At 36.5% G+C, this 26909-nt stretch overlaps 1 protein-coding gene across 1 annotated transcript; it reads right to left on the reverse strand.

Annotated features, from left to right (window-relative positions):
* Positions 1-566: 566 nt before the first annotated feature.
* On the reverse strand, positions 567-26909 carry LOC147033090 (beta-1 adrenergic receptor-like). The gene is made up of 2 exons (XM_085859095.1): positions 26141-26909; positions 567-2153 (listed from the first exon to the last, which is right to left on the reverse strand). The coding sequence occupies exons 1-2, from the start codon at positions 26783-26785 to the stop codon at positions 1800-1802; spliced, it is 999 nt and encodes a 332-aa protein (XP_085715221.1). The 5' UTR covers positions 26786-26909; the 3' UTR covers positions 567-1799.

Below are 26909 nucleotides of genomic sequence, written 5' to 3' on the forward strand. Positions count from 1 at the left end.
TGGGAGGAGATACCGTTGCACATCATCAAGCGAACATTTCTGAAATGCTGCATCTCCAACAACATGGATGGCTCAGAGGATTACATCATTTGGGAGGAGGCTGCAAATGACAGTGACAGCGACAGGGACTTCCTCTACCCTGATTCAGACAAGGAGTTATGTGCCGTCTTCGATGAGGAAAGTATTGTCAAGGATTTCCTTGGGTTTAGCTGAAAAGCTTCATCAAACCCAAACAGCCCTTTTCAGGGCCACAAATCCACAAGAAATGTGTACGATACCGTATGAATCCCTTTTCTTCTGTTTTCTAGTAACAAAAAAATCCTCTTTATAATATAACAAAATAAGAAAGAAAAATATAAACTTCTTGATGAACTCTCCTTTTGGAAGTAAAATAATGAATTCCATCTTGTGAAATGTGAGCATGGACATATATGGTGATAGAAAGCTCAAGTGATCACATGACTATCGCGAAGCACTGGTGTTTCTGTATTGATCAAACTAAAACAAATATTTTTCACCTTGAGATAAGTGTTCTTTGTCCACAAATTATGTACTCATTTCTCTTTATTTGCTTTCAAATGCTTTTAAACAATATGGAAATATGGAATCTGTTGTAAAGCATTGGCTCAAGTGACTGTCACCATATAACTAGTGATTCGCTAGGAAATATCATCTGCAAAAGCACTGAGACAGAGCCAAGATAAATATTTAAATTGTCTGCAGCATAAAACATGTTTATCAGCTCTCTCACAATGACAAAGTCAGAATCTCATTGCATTTACAAATATGGGCTACTCATGGTAATGAGTTTCTTTATTTGCTCAGAACTCACTGTGACAGGCCACGAGTGAGTAGAATCTCTGTTTAAATCTCTGGTCTTGTTAACTCCATATAACTAACATATCTTCCAAATAACTAATAATGATCTGTGAAATTAAAAAGGGTTTTTTTCATTTGTGTAAATTTCGACCACATCCTCTCTCTTCAAATTCTTGAAAATGAGCACAAGACCGTTCGACGAAATTAAGCGGGCATGGGAGTAAGCATGTTGATACCTCTGTCACTTTGTTCCATACAAAATGAATGTGCAAACATATTTACATCTTGATCGAGAGAAAATAAAATGATCAATATATTCATTTATTTTGAGGGTGAACAACATAGGTGCGGTTAATATATGGTCGTGGTTTATGCACCGGAAACTATGGTAATTATCTTTGTGTTTTCAAATTTCAGACAATACAAAGATATAATCAAACTGCGATTGAGCAGCACATGTTTGTATGCATTGTTCAAGTAATCTACAACCTCACATGCTGCAAGAGAAATATATTCAACATTATGAATACGACATTGCAAAAAATAATTACAGTGCACACTCAAAACAAAATGCAGGGTTAAGCGATTGCTAGCATGCATATGTATGTCTTTTTTTCATGCGATTGACTTGAAATATAAACAGAATCTTCATTAAAATGACCATCATGTGTCACATGGTCTAACAGCCATAATGGATCAAAGAAAAAAAAACCTTAAAAAACAAAAGTCGTCAAGCAATTCTAAATTATCCGACTTATTTTGACCAGCAATTCTAAATTTCATAATTACTCAATCAAAAGTGAGTAAAATGGTATTCGGTCGAAGTTTCAATAAGACGAAAATGATTGCATGTCATCAAATACATTTTTATTAAAAAAAAAAACACCTTTCAAGAATATAAAAACACGAGTATTTATGACTGTTAAGAAGCAAACCAACAAAACTGAAATGTTTTTTATTCAATGAAAAAAAAATTCTATTCAGATTTTGGATTTTCCCTTCTGCACGCGTCGTTGCAAGCACAGCACCTGCTTGTATGCGGCAAGAAAATCAGGACTCCGAGAGTAGAGGATTGGATTGAGTGTGGAATTGCCATATGCAAACCACACTGTTGTAAAATATACATCATCTGAAATACAGTAATTGCAAAACACCTGAACTGAAACGAGAGAGAAACAAGGAAGCCAACAAAGGGTGAATGTTCCCATTATGAGACCCAATGCCTTGATTGCCCGATGTTCTTGTGTTGACAATTGTTTTGGATGTGCCTTTCCATTTGATTTGCTTTGAGTTGTAACTGTTGTGGAAGAGCTGTTTTGGGAGATCTTTCGAACCTGCAAACATGAACCAGTTACTTTACTAATATAAACAACTAGTATTTGGGAGAGTTCACAACAAAATATAAAAAGCCGTTACTGCGTCCAGCAAGGTTTTGGCAATTGTTTCAGGACAGTTGCATTTTTAACCCTGAATAATATGCACCGGGATTAATGTGATTTGCCTTGTAATGAAACATTTCACAAGATATGCACATTCCAATTCTTAAGCTCAACTTGAACCACCTCCTGTTTGCTATCAATATATTGCTATGAAGGGTATGAAAGGCATGCTCAAGTCTTGTCCAGTCAGCTTACTTTCATTTAAAGCAAAGTCGTACAATCCGTCACCACTGCTGACTGTCTTTATTCCTTTCAAATAGTTTGATCAAAGCACATCAGTTGGTATTTCGCCAGAGTTGGTCAACTGCAGACATCTTGCTGCTTCTTTCTCATCAATGGTTGGATGCCATGCATCGCCAACAAAAACGCACAATAGTCTCTCTGGATACATATCAGGCATGCAATATAGATTGGTATCAATCGAATCCACTTCTGTGCAATTGAGGCTGGAGTGCTCTAAGGCAGTGTCTTGATGGAAACCCAGTCTTGTTTCTCTGAGCAGGATGTCTGCAAATTACCATTCCAAATTCAAACCACAAAAATAATGAAATGGGACATGACAGTGCAGCTTACTGCATGTGAAAGTACATTTCCAAAAGTTTTATTGTCAAGGTCATTGTCCAAATCCGATTGGACTTTTGGGGATGGCACTAAAATGACTCACAAATGTGCTCAACATCCTCACCACTTGTGCTTGGCTGGCCTGCTCCCATCCTCTGCAGGATGTTGCCAGTCTCCATAAACCTTTGTGTCACTCTCAAATCGTTTTTCTTGATGGTGACTGCATTCAAACGGTCATTCTGAAGCTCATGTGAACCTCAGTTTCTGATTTGGTCTCTATCCTACCAAAATTTATTAATGGATGAGATATCTGACATACATCATTTTAAATATAAAATTTTATAGCACAAGGGAGTATTATTCATAGGGAGGGATGTAAAGAGAAGGAATCCTCTGTTCAAATGGGGTTATAAAAAGGCAAGAGAAAGAGGATGGAGGGTGGGTGGGCAATGGTGAGGGGTGGGGGGGGCAATAAAGTGGAGGGGTAAAAAAAAAATTTTGATGTATAGTCAACACTCATGGAAGAGCTTGCTCCCAGAAATAATTTAATGCAGAGAAGCTGGTGCAGGATGACTGGAAGAGGTGGGGGAGGAGAAGGAAAGGTTGTTGCCAGAGGAGGTCTGTTTGTGAGAAACAAGTAACACATTTTTATTGACAAGGTCAAATAGTTTTTCTCTGAATTAACATTAAAATCAATGGAGCAAATGGAAAAGTCCCATAACGAACAAAATTCCCCTACTATACTTTCCTTATCAGATGATGAAACCAATTTAATCTCTTCTCGGCTATTTTCTTTTCTTGATGGTGACCACATTCGAATGGTCATCCTGAAGCTTATGTGAACCTCAGTATCTGATTTCGTCTCCATTCTAACAACATGAAGACAGCAGCTACACATTGCTGATCTCGTGGAATTGCATAGATGCCATTCTGAGAAATGGAACATGTCTTGTATTCCAGAAGGATTAGCAGATGAACTCATGTATGTATTTCCAAAGACAGCTGTTGGAGATGAGTTCAAGTAGTTTTGATCTTCCGGCCTCACCATCAGGCATGAGCTTTCTTGGGCTGAGAATACTGTATTGCCAAATTGCTCTCAAAAGGCAACTGCAGACTGAACAACATCCATCATTATGTGAAAAATCAGAGCTACACACAATTTATACAGCCTTTGTCCAGATATCAATGGAGTATTGCTGTCCCATCTGTGCTCCAGCATTGGCTTCACATCTGCCTCTGCGTTGCAATGACTGGTTGTTGCTCTTGGTGCAGGGAGTAACAAATATTCGTCAAAAAAGGAATCATGAGGCAAATGTTGAAAAGCATTCCGTGCAACCTCTGCATGACCATGTCCAAACTGATTAGCAAAGGCAATTCAAAAAGTTATTTGATGGCTTAACCAAAATACAGGCAAATAAGCCAATACCCAATAGTTATCTCTGCCACCAAAGGTGAAGGAGATTATGTTTTCACCCCTTAATGTCTGTTACTTGCAAAATCGAAGATTTTTTCAAGTAAATTGGTCTTTCGATTTTGTTATTCTGTCTGTCTGTCGTCTACAGGTCACAATTTTAAACCGATTTTCACGAAACTTAACCACATGGTAGAGTTTGTCAGACGGAAGAAGCATATTGTTTTTGAGGTCAAAAGGTCAACATAAGCCAAAGGTCAATCACGGAGGTGAGATTTCTAAAATCCTCAATTTTCATCCGATTGACTTGGATATTGAAGAGAATTTATATTTCATGCCACTGAATTCAAGCAGCCAATTATTATTGAGGTCAACATGGACCAAAAGGTCAACAAAGGCCAAAAGTCAACAACTTAGGTGGGATTCCTAAATTCCTCAATTTTCATTCGATTGACTTGAAAATTGAAGAGGATTTATATTTCATGTCACTAAATTCAACCAGGCAATTGTTTTTGAGGTCAGCGTCGACCAAAAGGTCAACATAGGCCAAAAGTCAACAACTTCGGTGAGATTTCTAAATTCCTCAATTTTCATCTGAATGACGTGAAATTTGAAGAGGATTTCTACTTCAGGTCAATAAATTCAACCAGCCAATTATTTTTGAGGTCAACATCAACCTGAAGGTCAAAATAGGCCAAAGGTCAACAACTGAGGAGGTATTTCTGAAAGTCTCAATTTTCATCTCATTGACTTGAAATTTAAAGAGGATTTGCATTTCAGGTCACTGAATTCAACCACTAATTATTTTCGATGTCAACATCGGCCAAAAGGACAACATCAGCCGAAAGGACAACATCGGCCAAAATTCAAAAATTGCCAATTTACATCCGATTAACTTGATATTTGAACAGAATTTATATTTTAGGTCACTCAATTCATATAGCCAATTATTTTTGAGGTCAAAATCGACCTTAAGGTCAACATAGGCCAAAGGTTTACAACTTCGGTGAATTTTCTAAATTCCTGAATTTTCATTTGAATGACTTGAAATTTGAAGAGGATTTCTACTTCAGGTCAATGAATTCAACCAGCCAATTATTTTTAAGGTCAACATTGACCAAAAGGTCAACAACATAGGCCCAAGGTCAACAACTAAGTTGGTATTTCTAAAATCCTCAATTTAAAAATCTTCAAAGGTCAGCATCGGCCAAAGGTCAACAACTTAGGTGGGATTTCTAAATTCTTCAATTTTCATCCGATTGACTTGATAATTGAAGAGGATTTATATTTCATGTCACTGAATTCAACCAGGCAATGGCTTTTGAGGTCATCGTCGACCAAAAGGTCAACATAGGCCAAAGCTCAACAACTTCGGTCAGATTTCTAAATTCCTCAATTTTCATCTGAATGACTTGAAATTTGAAGAGGAATTCTACTTCAGGTCAATGAATGCAACCAGCCAATTATTTTGGAGGTCCGCATTGGCCAAGAGATCAACATAGGCCGAGTTTCTTAAATTGTCAATTTTCATCCGATTCACTTGAAATTTCAAGAGGGCATATATGCCAGGTCATTGAATTCAACCAGCCAATTATTTTTGAGGTCAACATCAACCTGAAGGTCAACATAGGCCCAAGGTCAACAACTGAGAAGGTATTTCTGAAATCCTCAATTTTCATCTCATTGACTTGAAATTTGAAGAGGATTTGCATTTCAGGTCACTGAATTCAACCACTAATTATTTTCGAGGTCAACATTGGCCAAAAGGACAACATCGGCCAAAATTCAAAAATTGTCAGTTTTCATCCGATTGACTTGAAATTTGAAGATAATTTATATTTCAGGTTACTCAATTCAAATAGCAAATTATTTTTGAGGTCAACATCGACTTTAAGGTCAGGATAGGCCAAAGGTAAACAACTTCGGTGAATTCTCTAAATTCCTCAATTTTAATTTGAATAACTTGAAATTTGAAGAGGAATTCTACTTCAGATCAATGAATTCAACCAGCCAATTATTTTTAAGGTCAACATTGACCAAAAGGTCAACATAGGCCCAAGGTCAACAACTAAGGTGGCATTTCTAAAATCCTCAATTTTCATCCAATTGCGTTGCAATTTGAAGAGGATTTATATTTCAGGTCACTGAATTCAACCACCAATTATTTTGGAGGTCCACATCTGCCAAAATGTCAACATAAGCCGAATTTCTAAAATTGTCAATTTTCATCCGATTCACTTGAAATTTGAAGAGGAGTTGCATATTTACTCACTGAATTCAACCAGCCAATTGTTTTTGAGGTCAACATCGACATTTAGATCAACATCGGCCAAAGGTCAACAACTTAGGTGGTATATAAAATCCTAAATTTTCATCCGATTGAGTTGTAATTTGAAGAGTATTTATATTTCAGGTCATTGTATTCAATCAGCCAATTATTTTTGAGGTCAACATCGACTGAAAGGTCAACATAACCCAACGGTCAACAACCAAGGTTGTATTTATAAAATCCACAATTTTAATCTGATTGACTTGAAATTTGAAGAGGATTTTCTTTTCACGTTACTGAATTCAACCACCAATTATTATTGAGGTCAACATTGGCCAAGTTTCTAAAATTGTCAATTTTCATCCGATTCACTTGAAATTTGAAGACGAGTTGCATATTTCGTCACTGAATTAAACCAGCAAATTGTTTTTGAGGTCAACATCGACATTAAGGTCAACATCAGCCAACGGTCAACAGCTTAGTTTGTATTTCTAAAATCCTCAATTTTCATTCAATTGACTTGAAATTTGAAGAGAATTTTGATTTCAGGTCAATGAATTCAACCAGCCAAATGTTTTTGAGGTCACCATCGACTAAAATTTCAACATCGACCCAAGTTAAACAACTAAGGTTGTAATTATACAATCCTCAATTTTCATCCGATTGACTTGAAATTGGAAGAGGATTTATATTTCAGGTCACTGAATTCAACCAGCCAATTATTTTTGAAGTCAACATGGGCCAAAATATCAAAATAGGCCCAAGGTCACCAACTAAGGTGGTATTTCTAAAATCCTCAATTTTCATCCTATATTGCTAACTCTTGGGTTAGACAAATCAATATCCAACTCTTGGGTTAGACCAAAGGTAGAACCATCTTTTCCAACATGTCATTTATATTAGATTAAAAATAACTTCATACATTTTTTGATTGTTGTTGAGTTGAAATATCACATATAGACATAATTAACCACAATACTTGGAATTTAATTATTGGACTTGAAATGTTTGATATGCACCATTATGTAAGAATTTCATGACTTCAACAGGTGGTGGAAGACCATAACTATCAAAATAATATTTGGCCTGATTATATTATAAATACAAACCCAATGAGTACCATTTCCATTATTATCTTCTAAATTCATAATAATATTCTTTGTTATTGAGACAAGTTTGTTAATTCATCTCTCCTCTCTCCAACAATTAACAACATCATGAATTATTAATTTTTTACAATATTTGGCAAGTTCTATATATGATGTTGTATTCTTTCCAAATTCTTTAAACCACTCATCAATGCTCATTTATTTATGAGAAATATATAATCCATTACCGCTTTTAGTTAATTTTACACCAGCCTGTGTGACAGAAGAAAACATATCTCCAACTAACAATCTTGCTTTGTCAGGTAAGCTTTCAAGTTTTTCAGCAAAATCTACAATTGCACCACTTCCACTGGTGGTGGTCGTATGGCAGCTTAGTTGCCGGGGTAGCTATCATTTTTTGAGGTGCGACTGTGTAACTGATGCAGTGCCCCTCCACCAGTACACACACTGGAACTGGTACTCATTTCGCCGACCTCAGAAGGATGACAGGCTCAAAAAATTATGTGAGACTAATCATAACAACATTATCTGTCTTAATCTGCAATTCTGATTCTTCCAAAAGCAAACAATATGTATCAACTTCTTCTTCAATCTCTCCTCTTTCAATGTTTTGAGGAGTATCACTCTGTTTGACTTTATTGTTTCCTTTTCAGTGCTTATGTCAACCAAGTAGATTGTGTGAAGTTTTAAAAAATGCTACCATATCCAAAATGGGTTGTTTATTACCATTGCTTTCACACACCTTTTGGTAAAACTTGTATGTTTCGTTATTATCATTTCTTTCCCCAATCAATTTTCTATCTCTCTCATTGATAAAATGTTCCATCTCGAGAAGCCCGAATTTATTTCACCTTCGCATTATCACTCGACACATGACTCTTATCAGTCGCAGTATCTCCATCTGGTTTCTTAAAAATGAGCCATAGGTATCATGGTTTTCCTTCCAGCACAACCAAATTCCACGTGTAAGTGGTTTGGTTTAGTGTAACATGTTGAGATCTTCTTTTGAGGTATGAAACATTTAATGGTTTCTTTGAGTTAAGTCTTCTATTCAACATCTTTTCTGTTTTAAGATTAGAAGTATATTCATTAATATATACCAACTCATTTCATCAATAACAAATTTATTCTGAGCAGCAAAAGCATGAGCAACGCCAATAAGCAATCTATTTCATTTTCATTATTTGTAGTTGAAATCTAATTTTAAGTCAATAAAGAACTATATTGTCATCACAAAATCCAAATATGCCTTTAAGAGGAAGTGCCACAGTGAAACTATTACCTGCATTTGTACAATAGTTATACATTGCCTTCATTTAACTTTAACCGGGGTCTGCGTTTGTTCCCATTGCCATATCAGGAATAAAACCTTCGACATCGCACTTACCCATTCTGTTACGAAATGAATATAGTGTAAATTTCATCATTTCAGATGTAGTGGAGACATAATCAACCACTACAACTTCTTGTGTTCTAACATATGAACAAATACTATCAAATATTTTCCAGAAGAAATCATTTATGAGCGTAGTGTTTGTGTTATTCCGAGACTTTGGGAATGTAAATTTACACAACATGAAACTATCGGCAAGATTCAAATAAGTTTGTGGATTATTTATCTGTATGCCTTGTCAAGGCTCGTATGAGAGCGAATACACAATGCCCAGCAAGGGGGGCATGAGGCAAGAGGGGCGGGAGTGGGAAGGAGAAAACAGTGGGGAACAGAGACATTAGGAGTTCTGTGGAAGGGAGAGGGATGGGGGCAGGGAACATGGGGACATTACAAGATGGACATTACAGGGACTTTCAGGAAGGAAAGCAGAGAATTGAAGGAGGTGGGCTTGGGTGGATTATTATCGGGGGTAGAAAAGATCGAGGATTTCGATGGGGGAAGATAAGAGGTGGTGGTGAACAGCTATTTTGAAGGCCTGGAGGGAAGAATGGGATTGAATAGAGTGAGGGAGTTTATTCCAAAGGCGGGAAAAAAAGAGGAATGAAAGAGTGAAGGTGAGCAGTGATTCGTGATTTTGGTAGTTTTACCAGAAGGGGGTTTTTGGCGGATCTTGAGCGCCCTGCAGAAATGTGGTGGGCACAAATCGCAGAAAGAGCAGGGGGGCGAGGCTGGAGAGGAGATGGTAGAAGACAGAAAGACCACCGACCAGCCTGTGGTGAGAGAGTGAGAGGCCCAAAGACTCAGCCTCATCGCGGAAGATGTCAATGAGCCGAAATGCCTTGGTTTCCACAGCGTGAAGCCGAAAAAGGTGAGAGGCAGGAGCACCAACCCAGAGGGGAGAGTAGTACTCCATCAAGTTGTGGACAAAAGCTTTGTAAGTGGTCAGGAGCTCAGGTGGGCCAAGGAAGGACTTTGCATGATGGAGGATTCCCAGTAGGCGACTGGCTTTGGAGGCGAGGTTTGAAATGTGGCTTTCCAAGGAAAGGTCATGGCAGATAGTGAGACACAGAAGCTTGACAGAAAGGAATTCTTCCAGAGGATCGTTGAGAAAGTGGACGGGGGGGAGGGGGGTTCCAAACGGTCCTTTCGGAGAGACATAGTGAGAGTGTGGGATTTGTCTGGATTGAAAGACATGTTCCACGTGTTGGACCAGTTTGTGATTTTACCCAGATCTGCAGTGAGTGAAGAAGCTGCTACATGCCGGTCTGAGGGATGACATGGTATGGCAGAGGGTGGAGTCAAAGAGATAAAGAGGATTTTCCAGAGAGTCAGATAGATCATTGATGAAAACCAGAAAAAGAACAGGGCCCAGAATGCTACCTTGAGGAACTCCAGCCTGGACAGGAAGAGGGGATGAAAGAACTCCATTTAGGGCCACAGGTTGACTGCAACAGGAGAGGAAGTCTGCGAGCCATGAGTGAGATGGCCTTGGATACCATATAGCTCTGATTTCATATCAGGCATTGAGGACCTCCATCCATTGTTGGGATAGCAGAAGCATCATATTCAGGGTGGAGTGACCTGGTCTGAAACCAAATTGAAGATCGGAAATCAAGCCATTGGAGAAGAGGAAGGATTTCATGTCTGAAGCGATGATGGATTTAATAACCTTGCTGATTGGCACAAGGCTGATTGGTCTGTAGTTGCAGCGATCTGTTTTTGTACCTTTTTAATGCAGGGCAGTAATGTTTGCTGATTTCCAAGCAGATGGCAGATGACATTGAGCAAATGAGAGGGTGAATATAACAGAGAGAGGGAGAGCAAAAGCAGAAGAGCAGGTTTTTAGGACACGTGCGCTGATGCCGTCTGGACCAGTTGCAGAATCTGAGTGGAGGTTTGGCAGCAAGCTCTCCACCTTGTCAAGAGAAAAGGACACAGAGTCCAGGGACATTTGGGTGCGACTGGGTAAGGTGGGTAGAGAAAGTGATGGGTTTTGGACAAAAGATTTAGCTGCAAACACCGAGTTTAGGCATTCAGCCTTTTTATGTGCGGGATCAGCAGTGCGGCCATTTGAGTTAAGGGAGGGGATGGAGGGGGAGAAACACCAGAAGCAGATTTGATTAGACTCCACCAGGATTTTGAGGAGGGAGAGAGGTTTGAAAGTTCAGACTTTAGCTTAGAAAGATGTTGTTTTCTGGCTCTCTTGACGGTAGATACACATTGTCCCGAGCTTTATGGAAGGAACTGAGATTACCTTAGTTGGGTTTGCTTTCCATGAGGCAAAGGTAAGTTGTTTCAGGACAACTGCCTCACCACAAGCTTCAGTGAACCAAGGGCGGGAGGAAGGGTAGGACAACTGAAGACGAGAGGGGATAAATCTGTGCATGAGGGAGAGCAAGTTTCTTCGAAAGAATTCCCAGGATGAGTTGATGTTGGAGAAAGTAGCGATATGAGACCAGTCTATAAGTTTGATAGCTGCTCGGAGACCCTGTCAGTCGGCTTGAGTGAAATGCCAGACTCGACGGCGGTGAGGTGGTTCTCTGATAATAGCCAGAGAGATGTCGACTTTGACAAGGATGTGGTCAGAAGAACCGATTGGAGCGGTGGAAGAGCAGCAGATATTGTCAGGGAAATTTGTCAAAATCATATCTAGAAGAGATGGAGTACCATTGGTTGAGATCCGGGTCTGGAAGTTGACCGATTGAGTCAGTCCCAATGAGTCGCAGAAAGCTGTTGCTGAATTGCCATGACAGGTGAGAGAGGTACCCACACCTAGCCAACTGGCATGATGACAATTGATGACAATTTCAAAGCTTTTTGTTCCATTTGTATTCCAGACTGTTCCTGTTATAGCATTTACCTTGAAATAGTCTTCTTTTTTAGTGTGTTTTGAGATGATAATGGTATCATCCAAATCATAGATACTATCAATTGCTTCCATTCTTGTATTTATTTCGTCAAAGAAAATTAAAACTTTTGAAACTTTGATCCAAGTATTTGAATTATTTTTTGTCGGTCTTGGGGAGACAATTGAGTTTTGCCATTCATGATTTCTCTTATTGCTTGTAATTTATGGGATTCCTGTTGAGCATCTTTTATACTCTTTCTAGCACCCACAACATTTCCAATGGCAGAAGCGGTTGAACCAATTAGGTCTATATGTTTTAGAATAGTTGAACCGATACCCATAATAGTGTCAATAATCCCATCTCCGTTGTTTCAAAATTGATGTACTACACCCCATTGTCATTTTGGTTTCCAGTACTTCTCACAAGATGCATACCTTTACCCTTATCATGTGGTGAAAGGAACGTCAAATCCCCTGTCATTATTTTATATTTTCCCCAACTCGTGTTTCCTCACAATAACCATCATATTTATTTAGTTCTTGAAAAACTTTATGTGGATGAATTTTGATGGATATAATTTCTCCATTAAAGGAAATCATGCTATTGTCATAAAATTTACTCTGTGTATGGTTTTTCCTGTCACAGGTAGATAAACCAATTTTTTGTGGTTCCATATTGAATTTATAATTAATTGGGGTTGATTGTACACTGAATGAAAATATTGTATTTGTTCATATACCAACTTTATAAGCACCATCAATCAAATCACATTGAATTAATACTGAATTTATACCTGAAGATATTTGAATGACGATATCACTGTAAAAAGTCAATTTGTTTCAATCTTTTTTGTCCCAATAACTCACAATTATTAATTGTGAAATCAACTTTGTAATTATTTTAAAGTTTAATACTTGATTTTGAAGTATGATTTTGAATATCTATAACAATATTTTTGGGCTCATCATCTTGTTCCTTCATAAGTCGAACAATTTTCGAAGATGTTTGAGAAATCTCGAATGCTCCAGATTAAACTGTTATCGTTTTGTATCCACTTCCAGGATTATAAATAAGCATGTCATATTTCTCTGTGATATTAAAAATGGTATCATAAGCTATCATAGACAATAAAGAAGCCTCATATTCTTTTGTTGGATGGAGTTGTAGTTGGAAAGGGAGTAAAGCCATGTGATCACTTGTGAAATTAAAAACTAAGGATTGTGCTTCTCATCTTATTTCATATGGGATAAAATATCTTTGTATTGACATTTATTTGTTTTTTTCATCTTCATTAGCTGATCGAAAATGGATGATGCTTCATTAAATCAATTTTTGTTTCCAGCCTTTTACTAACTAACAAAAATAACAATCTATTATGTAATTGTGATGGATAATTTGGAAGATAACTAACACCTGAACCAAGCCTACTTAAAACCTTAATAATATGTTCCTCCTCATTCCTCATTTTTCTCCCAGCAACATAAACCCCATAATCAAGTGGGTTTAATAAATCAATTTATACTGTATCATCTTTATTTCCCCTATTCAATGGTATCCATCTTTGGTTGGAAGAAACAGTAATCTCAGAGTTAATTTAACAGGTGGTCAGACAGAACCTAAGAACCTCAATTCATCATTATATATCAATTCCCTTACTTTAACAAGATATAATATTGCTGGTTGTTCTGTTGGAATGAGGCCTACTATGGTTTTTGAATCTGTTGAATTTTCATTGTTTTGGAGAGCATTCAAAACATAATCAGGGGGGTTGATTTTTATCTTCCAGTTGTTGAAATAATCCTTCATCATTATATTCTAAATCTCCTGTATCTTCCAGTTCCTGCTACGTCATTTGAATAAAATATTTTATCATATGAAGTTTTTTCGGAGTGTATTCTATCACAGGAACTTTCTATCATTTTTTGATAGAAACATCCATGATATTTTTGTTGGGAAGTTTTTAAAAATGGTTTAAAAAACTTTATCTTTTTTTCTTTCAAACACTACCTCACCCATTAGTTTCTGTCTACATTTCTTCCTTTTCTCTTCCTGTTGTTTTACAACTTTTGAAACCAAATATTGATGCTCCACAATCTTTCTTGCTCATTCTTTCGCATCCATTTATTTATTGAAAAACATCCTTTCGTATCTCATCTTGTTTCATAACAATATATTTATATCTTCCAGTTGTGTGTTTCATATACTCCACAAATTCCTTTTCACCACGCAATGCAGGACAATTGTCTCTCCAAAGATTATTTATATATCTTGAATTTGACTTGGATAAAATAAATGTATTCGCATTATTTATTATCGAGCAACGAGGGAGTTGAAAGTCTGTTGACTTCGACAAAGACAATTACAAGAAGAATGTCTCCATCTTGTGCAGTAGCTATCCATAACTGTTTGGTTTCTCTAATTTACACAATCATCAAAGATGACGAGATTCCTTTTTGATTTGTCCAAATCTTGGGGTGAAGGTTGTTTCAAGATCCATACTATCACAAAGAATACAAGTTATTGGTTTTGATTTCTTTTTGCATTTCTGTGTATCACAAAATAGTTGTATTATATCTTCAAAGTTGCCATAATTTAGTTCATTTTGAAGTTTAAATAAACAAATGATGTCTTATTTTTGAAGGCCCGCATTAAAACCTTGTGATAGTAATTGATAGGTGGGTTGAAAACTTGACTTTGTGAAAATTATTAATTTATCATAATCTAAAAAAGCTGGGAGTAAGGAGCATCTTCAAAATCAAGCAGGTTTTTCCACATCCACTTTAACCAAATATTAGACATCTTCGTGAATTTGGAAGATTTTTTTATGGTTGTTAAATTTTATCTTATTTACCCAAACAGGTAAAAAAAATCATTCATTTTGAAATTTGGAAAATATCTTATTTAAATTTTTCTTGGCTTTTTTAGAAACTCGATGTTTCATCCTGAGTTCAGGATTAATTTCAAGATAATCCATTATTTTATTTCGACAATATCTTGTGTTGACATTTCCCTGAAAATGAGAATCGGGAATAATAAATAACACCAATCCATTCAACATTACAATAATTTGGTCAATCTCTTCCGTTGTAAGATAATGTGCATTGTCACCCTCATACTTGACATTAATTAATTTTATTAATCTTGTAAAGTAATTAATTTTTGGTGTAATTCTGAATTATATTCCTTTATATATTTTTTATCATTAATTCGAAGATAATCACAGAATATACATTGTTTATAGGCTTTTGACTGTGTTAAATTCCACTCTATCACATACAGGACAATTCTGAAATTTATCATTTGGAGTATCAGGGAATTCAAGAGGTTCAATATCTGGTGTGGTATTCATATTTGTATCATGCGTTTTCACTTTATATAAAATTAATCTTCACAATAATCCGTGCTTTCATTATCATCATCATCTATAAAACTACTTTGATAACTATAATTTGAACACAAACTCTCAGAATCATAACTGTCTTCTGTTCCAACAGAGATGCTATCATCACTATCATAATCCCCAAAATCTTCACTTGAATAATGGCTTGTATTTAATTCGTAGAAAAAAAACATTGTCATCTATATCCATATACATTTTTTTCATTCCCACATTGATCTAAAACATTTTTTATATTAAAGGTAATTTTAAAATGGTCCTTATCTGCAAATGAACGAAGTGTCATTTCACCTCATATTTTAGCATCCTTTATTTCATCAAGATTTATATATTTAGGGTTTTTATGTTTTTTAAATACAAATTTCTCCTTGATTATTCTTAAGAGTTGTAGCTTATCTTTCTCATGCTTCATCCACAAAGGTTTTGTTTTTTGATACTTTTACTTGTTTCAATGCTTTTTCTAGTTTTGAAAACATTGCTAGAAGAGGAGAAACTTTTGTTGGAGCTACTTTAATTGATGTTCTTCCAGATATACTAAAAGCCCTTCCACTGAAGGAAATTGAAGAATTCACATTTTCAGCCATAATTGTCTTCATCCAATAGTTGTTATGTTCATCATGATTCAATTTTACATCCTCGATATATTTCTCAGTATATTTTACAAATGCAGAGATTGAGTGAAACTTGTCTTTTGTGTCAGGATACATTGTAGTTATTAAGTTAAAAAGTTGGTGGGTAAAATGGTTTTAAGCACAGATTCACCTGTAAATTAAATGAAATTTTCATCAAGAAAATTTTACTTTAAACTAAAAGTATCTCGAAATTACCATGAGATTTTCAAGAAAATATTATTTTAAGCAAAGTTTTTCTTTAAAGATTTGGTGAATACAACAAACAGCGATGTTTGTAATCATGAATCCACAGTAAATATTTTATAAAAAATACCTTGAATCCAACAAACACACATTCAATCTTTTCAAACAAATATTTCCATTTGAATGACAAACAAAGCATTGTGATGTCTGTTCGAAGGATATCTTAAAAGGATATCTTAAAACTCTCTTAAAAGAGAGTTACTAAACACACTTTCAATCACAAAAACACAAAAACAACATTGAAAGAAACTTGAAGAGCAAGAAGGATATAATGAATCAAAGAGCAATAATTAATATTTAAAATACTGATAATAAATGCTTTCTTTGGAGTATCTTCGCACATCTTTATCCACAGGAAAGGGACTGTGAAGGAGTTTCAAAGTATAAGAAGTATAAGAATAAATTTGAAAGTGGGGATCTAGGCATCTCTTGAGAAGAAACCATAAGCTTAAAATACATAACAAAGTTTGAGAATATGAATAACCGATCAATAAATGTTTATGGCTTCACTGATATAAACAAAGTCCAAATTCTAAGAGTTAGTAATACTATATCCAATGATAATTATTGATCAAATGACCAGCATATAGATCTCCTTTATTCAAGAATAAAGAAAATGCTCATGATGCTTGTATCAAAAACTTTTCTTTAGCGGAAAGTAGTCGAGTTCATAAATCATATCCTTGTAAGGAGGAGGAGATTGGGACCACACTCTGTCCAGAGCGTTGGTGCTGCTTAAGCAGTCTCTTTGGCTATTTGGCACAATCCTGGACAGGTTGCCACTCTGACACAGTATACCAGCATGCTGTAACTCATTTTGCCAACCTCAGAAGGATGACAGGCCGAGTTAACCCTACCTGGTATTAATTCAACAGATGAGCGGGATTTGAACTCAGCAACCTCGGATCCAAAGTCCACCACCTTAACCATGAAGCCAACACCAGACATAAACCCTTGTAAGAGATGTCAAAATATATTTTGATCTCAACAAAGACTTGATAAACATTTATAGTATTGTTCTCATTATAAAGCTATCTCATTCATATCTCATATCACAAAACTGCCACTTTATAACTGCTGGCAGTGATTACCAGGTACCCAGACATCCACCTTTGATAAAACGTGAACTATCTCATTATAAAGCAGCAGTTATTGAAATGCCAGAACCAGGAGAGAAAGTTGTATTTAATGAAACGGATAAATGTATGAAACAATCATTTGTAATACATGCTGATTTTGAGACCATCTTGGAAACGATTGATGATATTAAAAAGTATCAAAAGCATATTCTTTGTGGGTTTTGGTGTTCCCTTAAATCATCTGTAGGAAGTAAATAGGATAAGTAGGAGTTGCATAGAGGACCTGATGTTGCTGATGAATTTGTGAAAAGGATTGAGGATGATTGTATTCAGCTAACTAAAATGTCAAGAACAAATATGCCTCTTGACTCATCTCCAAGTGAAGAGAGAGAATTTGAAGAAGCAAGAATTTGTCATATATGCTCAGAGGCTTTGGTAAAACCTGATAAAAGGGTTAGAGATCATTGTCATGTTAAAGGAATATATAGAGGAGCAGCTCATAATAATTATAATCTTAAACAAAACTGCCACTTTATAACTGCTGGCAGTGATTACCGGGTACCCAGACATCCACCTTTGATAAAACGTGAGACTTAAATGATAGTCGCAAAGTTTCCCTTCTATAGGATAAGTGGTTCCAGAGAAAACATTATTTAAGAGTGATACAAATACAGCCCTGCTTCGATACAGTGTGGGGCTACGAACCGGGTAGCACAAAGTGTTCAATCTAATTATTATGTATGGAGTCAGCCCTTTTTCCTGGGGACATTGGCTGTATCAATTGAATTGCTATTCCTGTACCCTCAAACGCTTTAAGGTGCAGCCAAGTGAGCCTTCTGGAAAAAAACAACAAAAATCTAAAAGTTCTCAGATTCAAATAATTAAATATTTCTGGCTGCCAAACCGTGTGGCCAATTGGGTTGAAATTTTAAACCTACGTTTCACATGTGGGCTCGATTATAATTCTGAAGTTTCACATATATTTAAGCAGCGGTTCCAGAGTGAACATTAATTAATAGTTATCTTTCAATACAACATGACTGCCAAAACATGGGGCCGATCGAGTTGAAATTTAAACCCTTCATTCCGCATGTCTGCTGCATTATCTCTCTGAAGTTTCACATTTATTGATGTAGCAATTCCAGAGTAAACATTAATTAATATTTTCCCTTCAATCCAATATGGCTGCCAAACGATGTGACATACATCAAGGGGGGGGGACTTTTTGTTCGTAATGGAGAGGCGGTCATACTTGTGGAATTTCTCCTCGATCTCTTCAGCCGTTTCAGAGAAGAAGACTTTTAAAGTTATTAATTTTCAATCCAACATGGCTGCCGTACCATGTGCCCGATTAAAACATAAATTTAAATACTCCATCGAATGGGGAAGTGGATTATGCTTGTTAAGTTTCGTGTTGATCTGACAAGATGCGTTTTTCAATCCAAGATGGCCTCCAAACCTTGTGACTTGTGACAACATAATTTTTACCATCTTGCAGGCATGGGGGAAGATTATATTTGCCAAGTTTCGCTTCGATAGGTTATGTGGTTCCAGAGATAACATTATTTAATATAATTATTGAATCCAACATGGCTGCCAAACCATGTGACCTATCAATTAGAAATTAACAAACTTACATTCCCTGCTCGTGTGCAATACCTTTGTAAAGTTTCCCCTTGATCTGACAAGCCGTTCTGGAGAAGAAGATGTTTGAAGGTTTTAGGGTGAATTCAATATGGCTGCCAAACCATGTGACCTATCAATTAGAAATTAACAAACTTGTGAAAGGATGTCTTGCGGAAAGTGTGTGTGTGAATTTTTTGCCTCAATCTGTCCAGCCGTTCTGGAGAAGAAGATTTTTTTAAAATATATTAATTTTCAATCCAAAATGGCTGATGAACCATGTGACGTTTGACATCATAGATTTAACTTCTGCTTCCAATCTTATACTGGAACACGTTTGTGAAGTTTTGTGTTAATCGGATAAAGTGCGTTTTTCTGTCCAAGATGGCCGCCAAACCATGTGACTTACGACATCATAATTTTTACGCTATATGCAGGAATGGGGTCAGATTACAGTTGGCAAGTTTCACTTCGATAGGTTATGTGGTTCCAAAGAAAATATTATTTAATATAATTCTTGAATCCAACATGGCTGCTAAACCATGTAACCTATCAATTAGAAATTAACACAATTTTATTCACGACTCGTGTGCAACACGTACGTGAAGTTTCCCCTTGATCTGACCAGCTGTTCTGGAGAAAAAGATGTTTGAAGATTTTAGGGTAAATTCAATATGGCCACCAAACCATGTGACCTATCAATTAGAAATTAGGAAACTTGTGAAAGGAATTCTTGGGGAAAGTGTGAGTGAAGTTTTGCCTCAATCTGTCAACCCGTTCTGGAGAAGAAGATTTTTAAAATTTATTAATTTTTAATCCAAGATGGCTGACAAACCATGTGACCTATGACATCATAAATTTACGTTCTGCCTCCAATCCTGTCGTGAAATTGGTTTGTGAAGTTTCGTGTTGATCGAATAAGGAGCGTTTTTTGAACCAAGATGGCCACCAAACCATGTGACTTGTGATATCATAATTTTTACTATGTATGCAGACATGATGTTGGATGATAGGTGCAAATTTTCCCTTCGATAGGTTATGTGATTCCAGAGAAAACATTATTTAATATTTTTCTTGAATCCAACATGGCTGCCAAACCATGTGACCTATTAATTAGAAATTAACAAACTTATATTCACTACTAGTGAGCAATACGTGTGTGAAGTTTCCTCTTGATCTGACCAGCCATTCTGGAGAAGATGTTTGAAGGTTTTAGGGTAAACTCAAGATGGCCACCAAACCATGTGACCTATCAATAAGAATTTAACAAACTTGAAAAAGGACGTCATGGGGAATGTGTGTGTAAAGTTTAGCCTCAATCTGTCGAGCCGTTCTGGAGAAGATTTTTTTTCAAAAATAAATTCAAAACAAGATGGCTGCCGAACCAAGTCACCTATGACGTCATAAAAAAATTTTTTATGGTGAATTGGTGTGAAGATGAGGCTCAAGAAATTTCAGATTTTTCCAATGCAGCATTCTACTTGACGAATTTCCATGGGGATACCACTTCACTGATGACGTCATGAAAAATTACCCGTGTTCCCGATGGGAAGTTCATTAAAATGTATGAAGCGAAAAAATTTCGATTGCACGGTTTCAGAGATACAGAGGTCCAAAGTTTTTCGTTTTTTTTCAAGATGGCCCCCGTACCACGTGACATATGACATCACAATTATCAATTGAGTTTGCTATCAAAAAAGATACATATTATGGTGAAAATTTCGTGTCGATCGGACTTACCTTTCCTGAGAAAATGATTTTTAAAGCGAAAGAACCCGCAAATTGCCGGCGGAAAAAGAATAAATAAGAAATAAGAAATAAGAAATAAACAGAAGAAAAACAATAGGTTACCCAGTCTTGATTGGGTACCCTAAATAACGAATCCCGACACTCATACCTGTATTTCTTCATAATAATTGTCATAATGACATGCATCTCTTTATCAAAGAACTAAGTAAGACTCCTGGAAAGATAACAGCAATTCCAAATTCAGATCAAAATTACATCTCATTTAGAAAACAGATTTATACTTGTGAAATGGGTGTAAATACAAATTTTAGATTTCTTGAATTGTAAATATATGGCAAGACCTCTAAGTTCTTTGCTTTCAAACATCTCCTATTTTCCTTTCCTTTCTTGTCAATTTAGGACTGAAGCTGGCTTGCATGAAGACATTTCTCTTCTTCCTAAAAAGGGCATTTACCCATATTATTACATGGATACCTTTGAAAGATTTAAAGAAACATGACTTCCTCCTAAAAATGGTTTTGATATCAAGCTAGGAAAATGTCAAATAACAGATGAAGAATATAAAAGAGCAAAACAAGTTTGGAAAGAGTTTGAAATAGAGAATATGGGTGAATATTATGACCTTTATTTAATAAATAATGTTTTATTAGTAGCTGATGTGTTTGAGACTTTTAGAGATGTTTGTTATGATAATGATTCATATGGACTTGATCCTGTCCATTATTATACATCTCCTGGGCTAGCCTGGAGTGCTGTGTTAAAAATTACTAAACAACCCCTTGATCTTCTAAGTGATGTAGATATGCTGTTGATGATTGAGAAGGCTAAAAGAGGAGGAATTTCACAAGTTTGTTCAAATAGATATGCAAGGCAAATAATAAATATCTTCCAGATTTCTCATCTCACAAGGCCACATCTGACTGATTGTACTTCGATGATAATCACTTGTATGGCTGGGCAATGTCTGTATCTCAACTCGATGGTAATTTTAAGTGGGTGATAGAATATGAATACAAATCTTTCTTTGATGATATAATCTCCACAAGTCAAGAAGATTTAGATAAATGGAATTATGGATATTATTTTGAAGTCAATTTAATGTATCCAAGAATACTTCATAACAAACATAAAGACCTTCCTTATGGAGCTGAAAAAGATATCCTCAATCAAGAGCTATTCAGTGGTTATAAACATTTCTTTGGTTCTTCAAATGTGTTGAAATATATTACAACAGCTAAATTACGAACAACATTGTTTGATAAAGAGAAGTATGTTTTACTACAAAGAAATCTAAATCAACTAAAAGAAGCAGGACTAAAAGTTTAAAAGGTGCACAGGGTATGAATGTTTAGTCAAAGTCATTGCTTCGGTAAATATGTTGATCATCATAATACAAAGAAAAGAACAAAGGCTAATAATGATTTTGAGAAGGACTTTTGCAAGTTGATGAATCATATTAGAAATTATAAACACGAGTAGGTGCCCGTACGCGCGTGGCCATACGTGCAAAAAAAAATAATAATAATAATAAACTTTAAAACCACTTGCCAGAAACAACCACATAGGCCGTTCCTTTGCCCTAGCGTGCCCATACGTGCCTGGCCGTACGTGCATGACCGTATGTGCAAATCCAAAAAAACTTTCAAACAACCACACAGGCCCTTCCTTCGCTGTCGTGCACAATGACTGGATTGGGGCATTGTGTTTAAGAGAATCGAGAAAGAAATCGAGAAAGTACAGAAATCGAGAAAGTACAGAAATCGAGAAAGAAAGAATACAGTAAGTCGATAAATCAAGAAAAAATCGAGAAAGAATACAGTAAGTCGTCACGATCCGGAAGTCCGGAAGTTAGGTCCTCACTGTCCGGAAGTTCACATATCGCAGTTACGATTATTCGCAATATAGTTTTAATGGCCAATTATTCAATTAGCGCCAACATATTTTGCCTTTTCGCAATGACATCGCAAGGAAAAACACAAGGAGAAGAGAAGAGCAAAAAGAAAAAGAAAAAAAACGTCCATGCAAAAAAACACGCAAAATAAATTTCAAACATCCACACAGGCCGTTCCTTCGCTCTCGTAAACGAAGATTGGATTGGGGCATTTTGTTTATCTATAAATGTGCAAAAGAAATCGAGAAATTATTTGAATAAACAAAGTCATCACTCTCCGGAAGTCTGTACGTTGTAACCCGTAATGGGAACGCAGCTGAGGTTCTCTTCCCCGGTCGGCCACACCTACGCAGCAACGTGTCCTGTAATTGGTTGGTAAATAAATGGCCATAACTTGGGAAGCTCTTGTCCGATTAATATCAAACCTTGAGAAGGCACATACTCAGGTCCCCAGCAATGTACCTGGCAAGTTTCAATTAGATCGGACCAGTGGTTGTTGAGAAACAGTGGTCAAAGACACACACACACACATTGCTGGAATTATCGATAGGTGAAATATTCTCAGAGACTGCTAGAAAGAAAGCTCTAAAAGCATTTGATGATGAAGGATATATAATGAGTGATGGAATAAATATATTACCTTCTGGGTTTAACTTTAAAGGCATATAAATATAAATATGAATAAAAATGGGGTTAGGGGTTTTAATGGGCTATTGCTGGGTTGTTTTTTCTGTTATATAAAATGATAAAACCAAGCAATAACCAAACTAAAGAGTTGAAAAAATCAAAGCATTGGTATTTAAATGAAAAACATAATGAATGTGAGAAATATCAAATGTCTTATTGAAGAAATAACAGGAGTAAAAGTAGATAAAACAAATAAGCGGATAAATTTATATACAAGTAAGATAGAGGATGTAAAGAAAATAAACATCCTTGAATGGACAGCAAACTTTAATGGTTGATAAGAACTCAATGGAAAAATAATCTTCAATAATGTTGGGATGATATGTGAATCAGGAGGTGCTCAGATGAGAGCATTAAAATGGTTTGTCATTTCATCCCTGCTCAACAAAGATACTTCAACCAAGAGCCAAGTTCAGGTACACTCGATGGTAATGAGTGTTGTAAGAAAACTTATTCCTGAAAATAAAACATAAACAAATATTTCACGGATCTCAATTTGACTATTCAGTTTGGTTAAAGAAATGACCACATGAAAGGAAGGCGAAACCCACCCCCACAGGGTAGTAACATCAAAAGGGAGGTGTTTGATGAAGTAATGCATTTCAGTTTGGGACAGGAGAAATATGAGTGAGCGTAAGCGAGTGAATATTGCAACTTTGAGAAATTACTGCATCAAACCCTCCCCTTTTACATGACTAAGGGGTCTCAGCCAATCCGACGATCCATCCGTATCACACACACAACCTGCTCACCAACCAAGTTTCGTCTGAATCCATGCAAAACACAACTTCTCCCGAATCCTTCGACAACCTTTTGAGATATCATGCAATATCGTTTTTTGTACCATCTCTTAATGGTGAAGAATCACTTGAAAAATTATCGGAGCCTGATGCAGATTTAGATCTTCACGAAAATCGAAACAATTCATCCTTGTCACACACCCAACATGTCCACCAAGTTTCATCCAAATATGTCCTCAACTTTTTCAAATATCATTCAATATCGTTTTTAGCCCAATCTCTCAATAGTGAAGAATCAGTTAAAAATTAAATAATTCTCGTTTCCAGATCTGGATCGAACCTTCATCAAAATTGAATCAATTCGTTATTTTCACACACCCAAACTGCCACAAAGGTTCTATGGAATCCATCCATAACCTTTTGAGATATTGTGCTGTATATCGTGTTTGGCCGTATTTCTCAATAGTGAAGTCATTTAAAAATTAAATAATTCTCGAACGGGGATCTGGATTCGGATCGTCACGAAAATCTAATCAATTAGTCATTGTCAAATACCCAACCTGCCCACCAAGTTTCATCCGAATATGTCCCCAACTTTTTCAGATATCATTCAATATCGTTTTTAGCCCAATCTATCAATGGTGAAGAATCAGTTAAAAATTAAATAATTCTCGTATCCAGATCTGGATTCGGTCTTTGCCAAAATTGAATCAATTATTTTGAGTGTCAAACCAATCCTGTTCACCAAGTTTCATCTGAATTCGTCTATAACTTTTTGAGATATCGTGGTATGTATCATTTTTGGCCCTCTCACTCAATGGTGAAGAATCATTGAAAAAATTCTCGTATCCAGATCCGGAATCGGATCTTCACCAAAATCGAAGGAATTAGTCCTTGTCACACACCCAACATGTCCACCTAAGTTTCATCCGAATCTTTCCTCAACTTTTTGAGATATCATTCAATGTCGTTTTTAGCCCCATCTCTCAATGGTGAAGAATCACTAAAATAATTCTCGTATCCAGATCTGGATTCGGTCTTCACCAAAACTGAATCAATTCTTCCTCGTGTCAAACCCAACCTGTTCATCAAGTTTCATCCGAATCCGTCCACAACTATTTGAGATATCGTGGTATGTATCATTTTTGGCCCAATCACTCAATGGTGAAGAATCACTTTAAAAATTCTCAGATCCGGATCCGGATTCGGATCTTCACCAAAATTTAGCATTGCTGTCCTTGGGCTTGTCTCATATACAACCAACAAAAAAATGAAAAACGATTGCTTGAAAACTGTTGCCCAAATTTGTGTGACAAACAGACAAACAACCAAACAGACAGACAAATGCTACAGACCAATATAGTTGGCAAAAAAATTTTTTTGCCAAGTAATGAAAAATCACTCATAGAGTGACACTTGGCAAAACGGAACGGCACTCGAGAGAGTGCATACCGCCCCCAGGCTGAACAGTGTAAATTTTGTAGCCCACTGATCAGTCGGACCTGAATCCTGACCTTAACCAAAATCGAATCAGCTTGTTGTTGTCACCTGACCAACTCTTCCTCCTCGTTTTGTAAAAAGTCGTCCACAACTTTTATGGATATCATGCTATCCATAGTTTTTGTCCCATTTTAATAATGGTGAAGAATCACTTGAGAAATTCTCGAATCTGGATCTGGATTCAGATCTTCACCAACATCGAATCAATTAGTCCTTGTCACACACCAAACCTGTCCACCAAGTTTCATCTGAATCCGTCCATAACGTTTTGAGATATCATGCAATATCTTTTTCAGCTGCATCTCTCAATGGTGAAGAATCACTTTTAAAATTCTCAGATCCGGATCCGAATTCAGATCTTCACCAAGATTAAGCATTGCTGTCCTTGGCCCGTCACCTACACACACAAAAAAAATATTCAGAACGATTTCTTGGAAACTTTTGGCAAAAATCGTGTGACAAACAGACCAAGAAACAGACAGACAAACAGACCGACAAACGCGACAGACCAACATAGTTGGCAAAAACAAATTTTCGGCAAGTAAAAAGCAGACAAACGGACCCAAAGGCAATACCCTCTCCTCCGACGAGGGTAATTATGCGGGATATAAAACATGTTTAAAATGTTTCAACAGACGATGTAAATATCACACGAATTTCAATTAAGTATAGTATGCAAGACCCCAGATTTACTGATCTTCGATCATACATTAACATTCATTTCTTTCATAAAATCGACAAATTCTCACCTGTTTATGAGCCACAATAAGTACGTTCCTGTATACGAAGAGCATAATCGTCAGTGGAAGGAAAAACACCACGAGTGACATAACTATGGTGTATACTTTGCTCATCATGAATACGCAGCATGACGGGTCCTCAAAGCAAGCCACTGCCACTGGTTCGTTGTTTGAGCTCCACTTGCTCATGACGATGTTCGGCCATGAAATGCCAAGAGAAACCAACCACACAAATACAATGAGACCGCGAATCCGTTGATGGGTCATTAAGGATTCGTAGCGCAGTGGGGCTGTGATGGCCACGTAGCGATCTATAGCAATCACACACAATGTGTTGATGCTCGCATTCATGGATAGTATAGTACACACAAGGTATAACTGACAGAGAAAACGTCCAAAAAGCCAATAACCAATGTAGGTAATGGAGATGTACAAAGGCATGATCACGGCTCCCATCATCAGATCAGCACATGCCAGAGAGACAATGAAGGCCGTGCTCTTCTGCTGCTTCAGACGCTCAGAAGTTGCTGCAGCTCCAAGTACCAGTATATTACCGAAAGTGGTCATAAATACTAAAATGGAAAGAATCACAACGATAGTCAAGGAACCATGCGTCGTCAATCCGTTTATAAATGTGAAATTTCCTGAAGCCATGGTGGAAGAAATCCTTTGAAAACGGGATATTCAGTTTTTTAATTTATATATTTGTGGGCGAGCTGCTTCTTGTATTTGAGGAATACTTCACTTTAAAAGCCTCAATTATTCCCACTCTCTTGTG

The sequence above is a fragment of the Eptatretus burgeri genome, chromosome 2 (assembly GCF_056783735.1).
Source record: "Eptatretus burgeri isolate ZD-2024b chromosome 2, Ebu_testis_v1, whole genome shotgun sequence".
NCBI lineage: Eukaryota > Metazoa > Chordata > Myxini > Myxiniformes > Myxinidae > Eptatretus > Eptatretus burgeri.

Bases quoted from the DNA above. Each gene is read 5' to 3' on its own strand.
- LOC147033090 (XM_085859095.1), bottom strand. From the start codon at position 26,785: ATGGCTTCAGGAAATTTCACATTTATAAACGGATTGACGACGCATGGT. The intron at 2,154-26,140 runs GTGAGAATTTGT...TCATGTTTGCAG, and splicing joins TTATTGTGGCTCATAAACAG to GTTCGAAAGATCTCCCAAAA.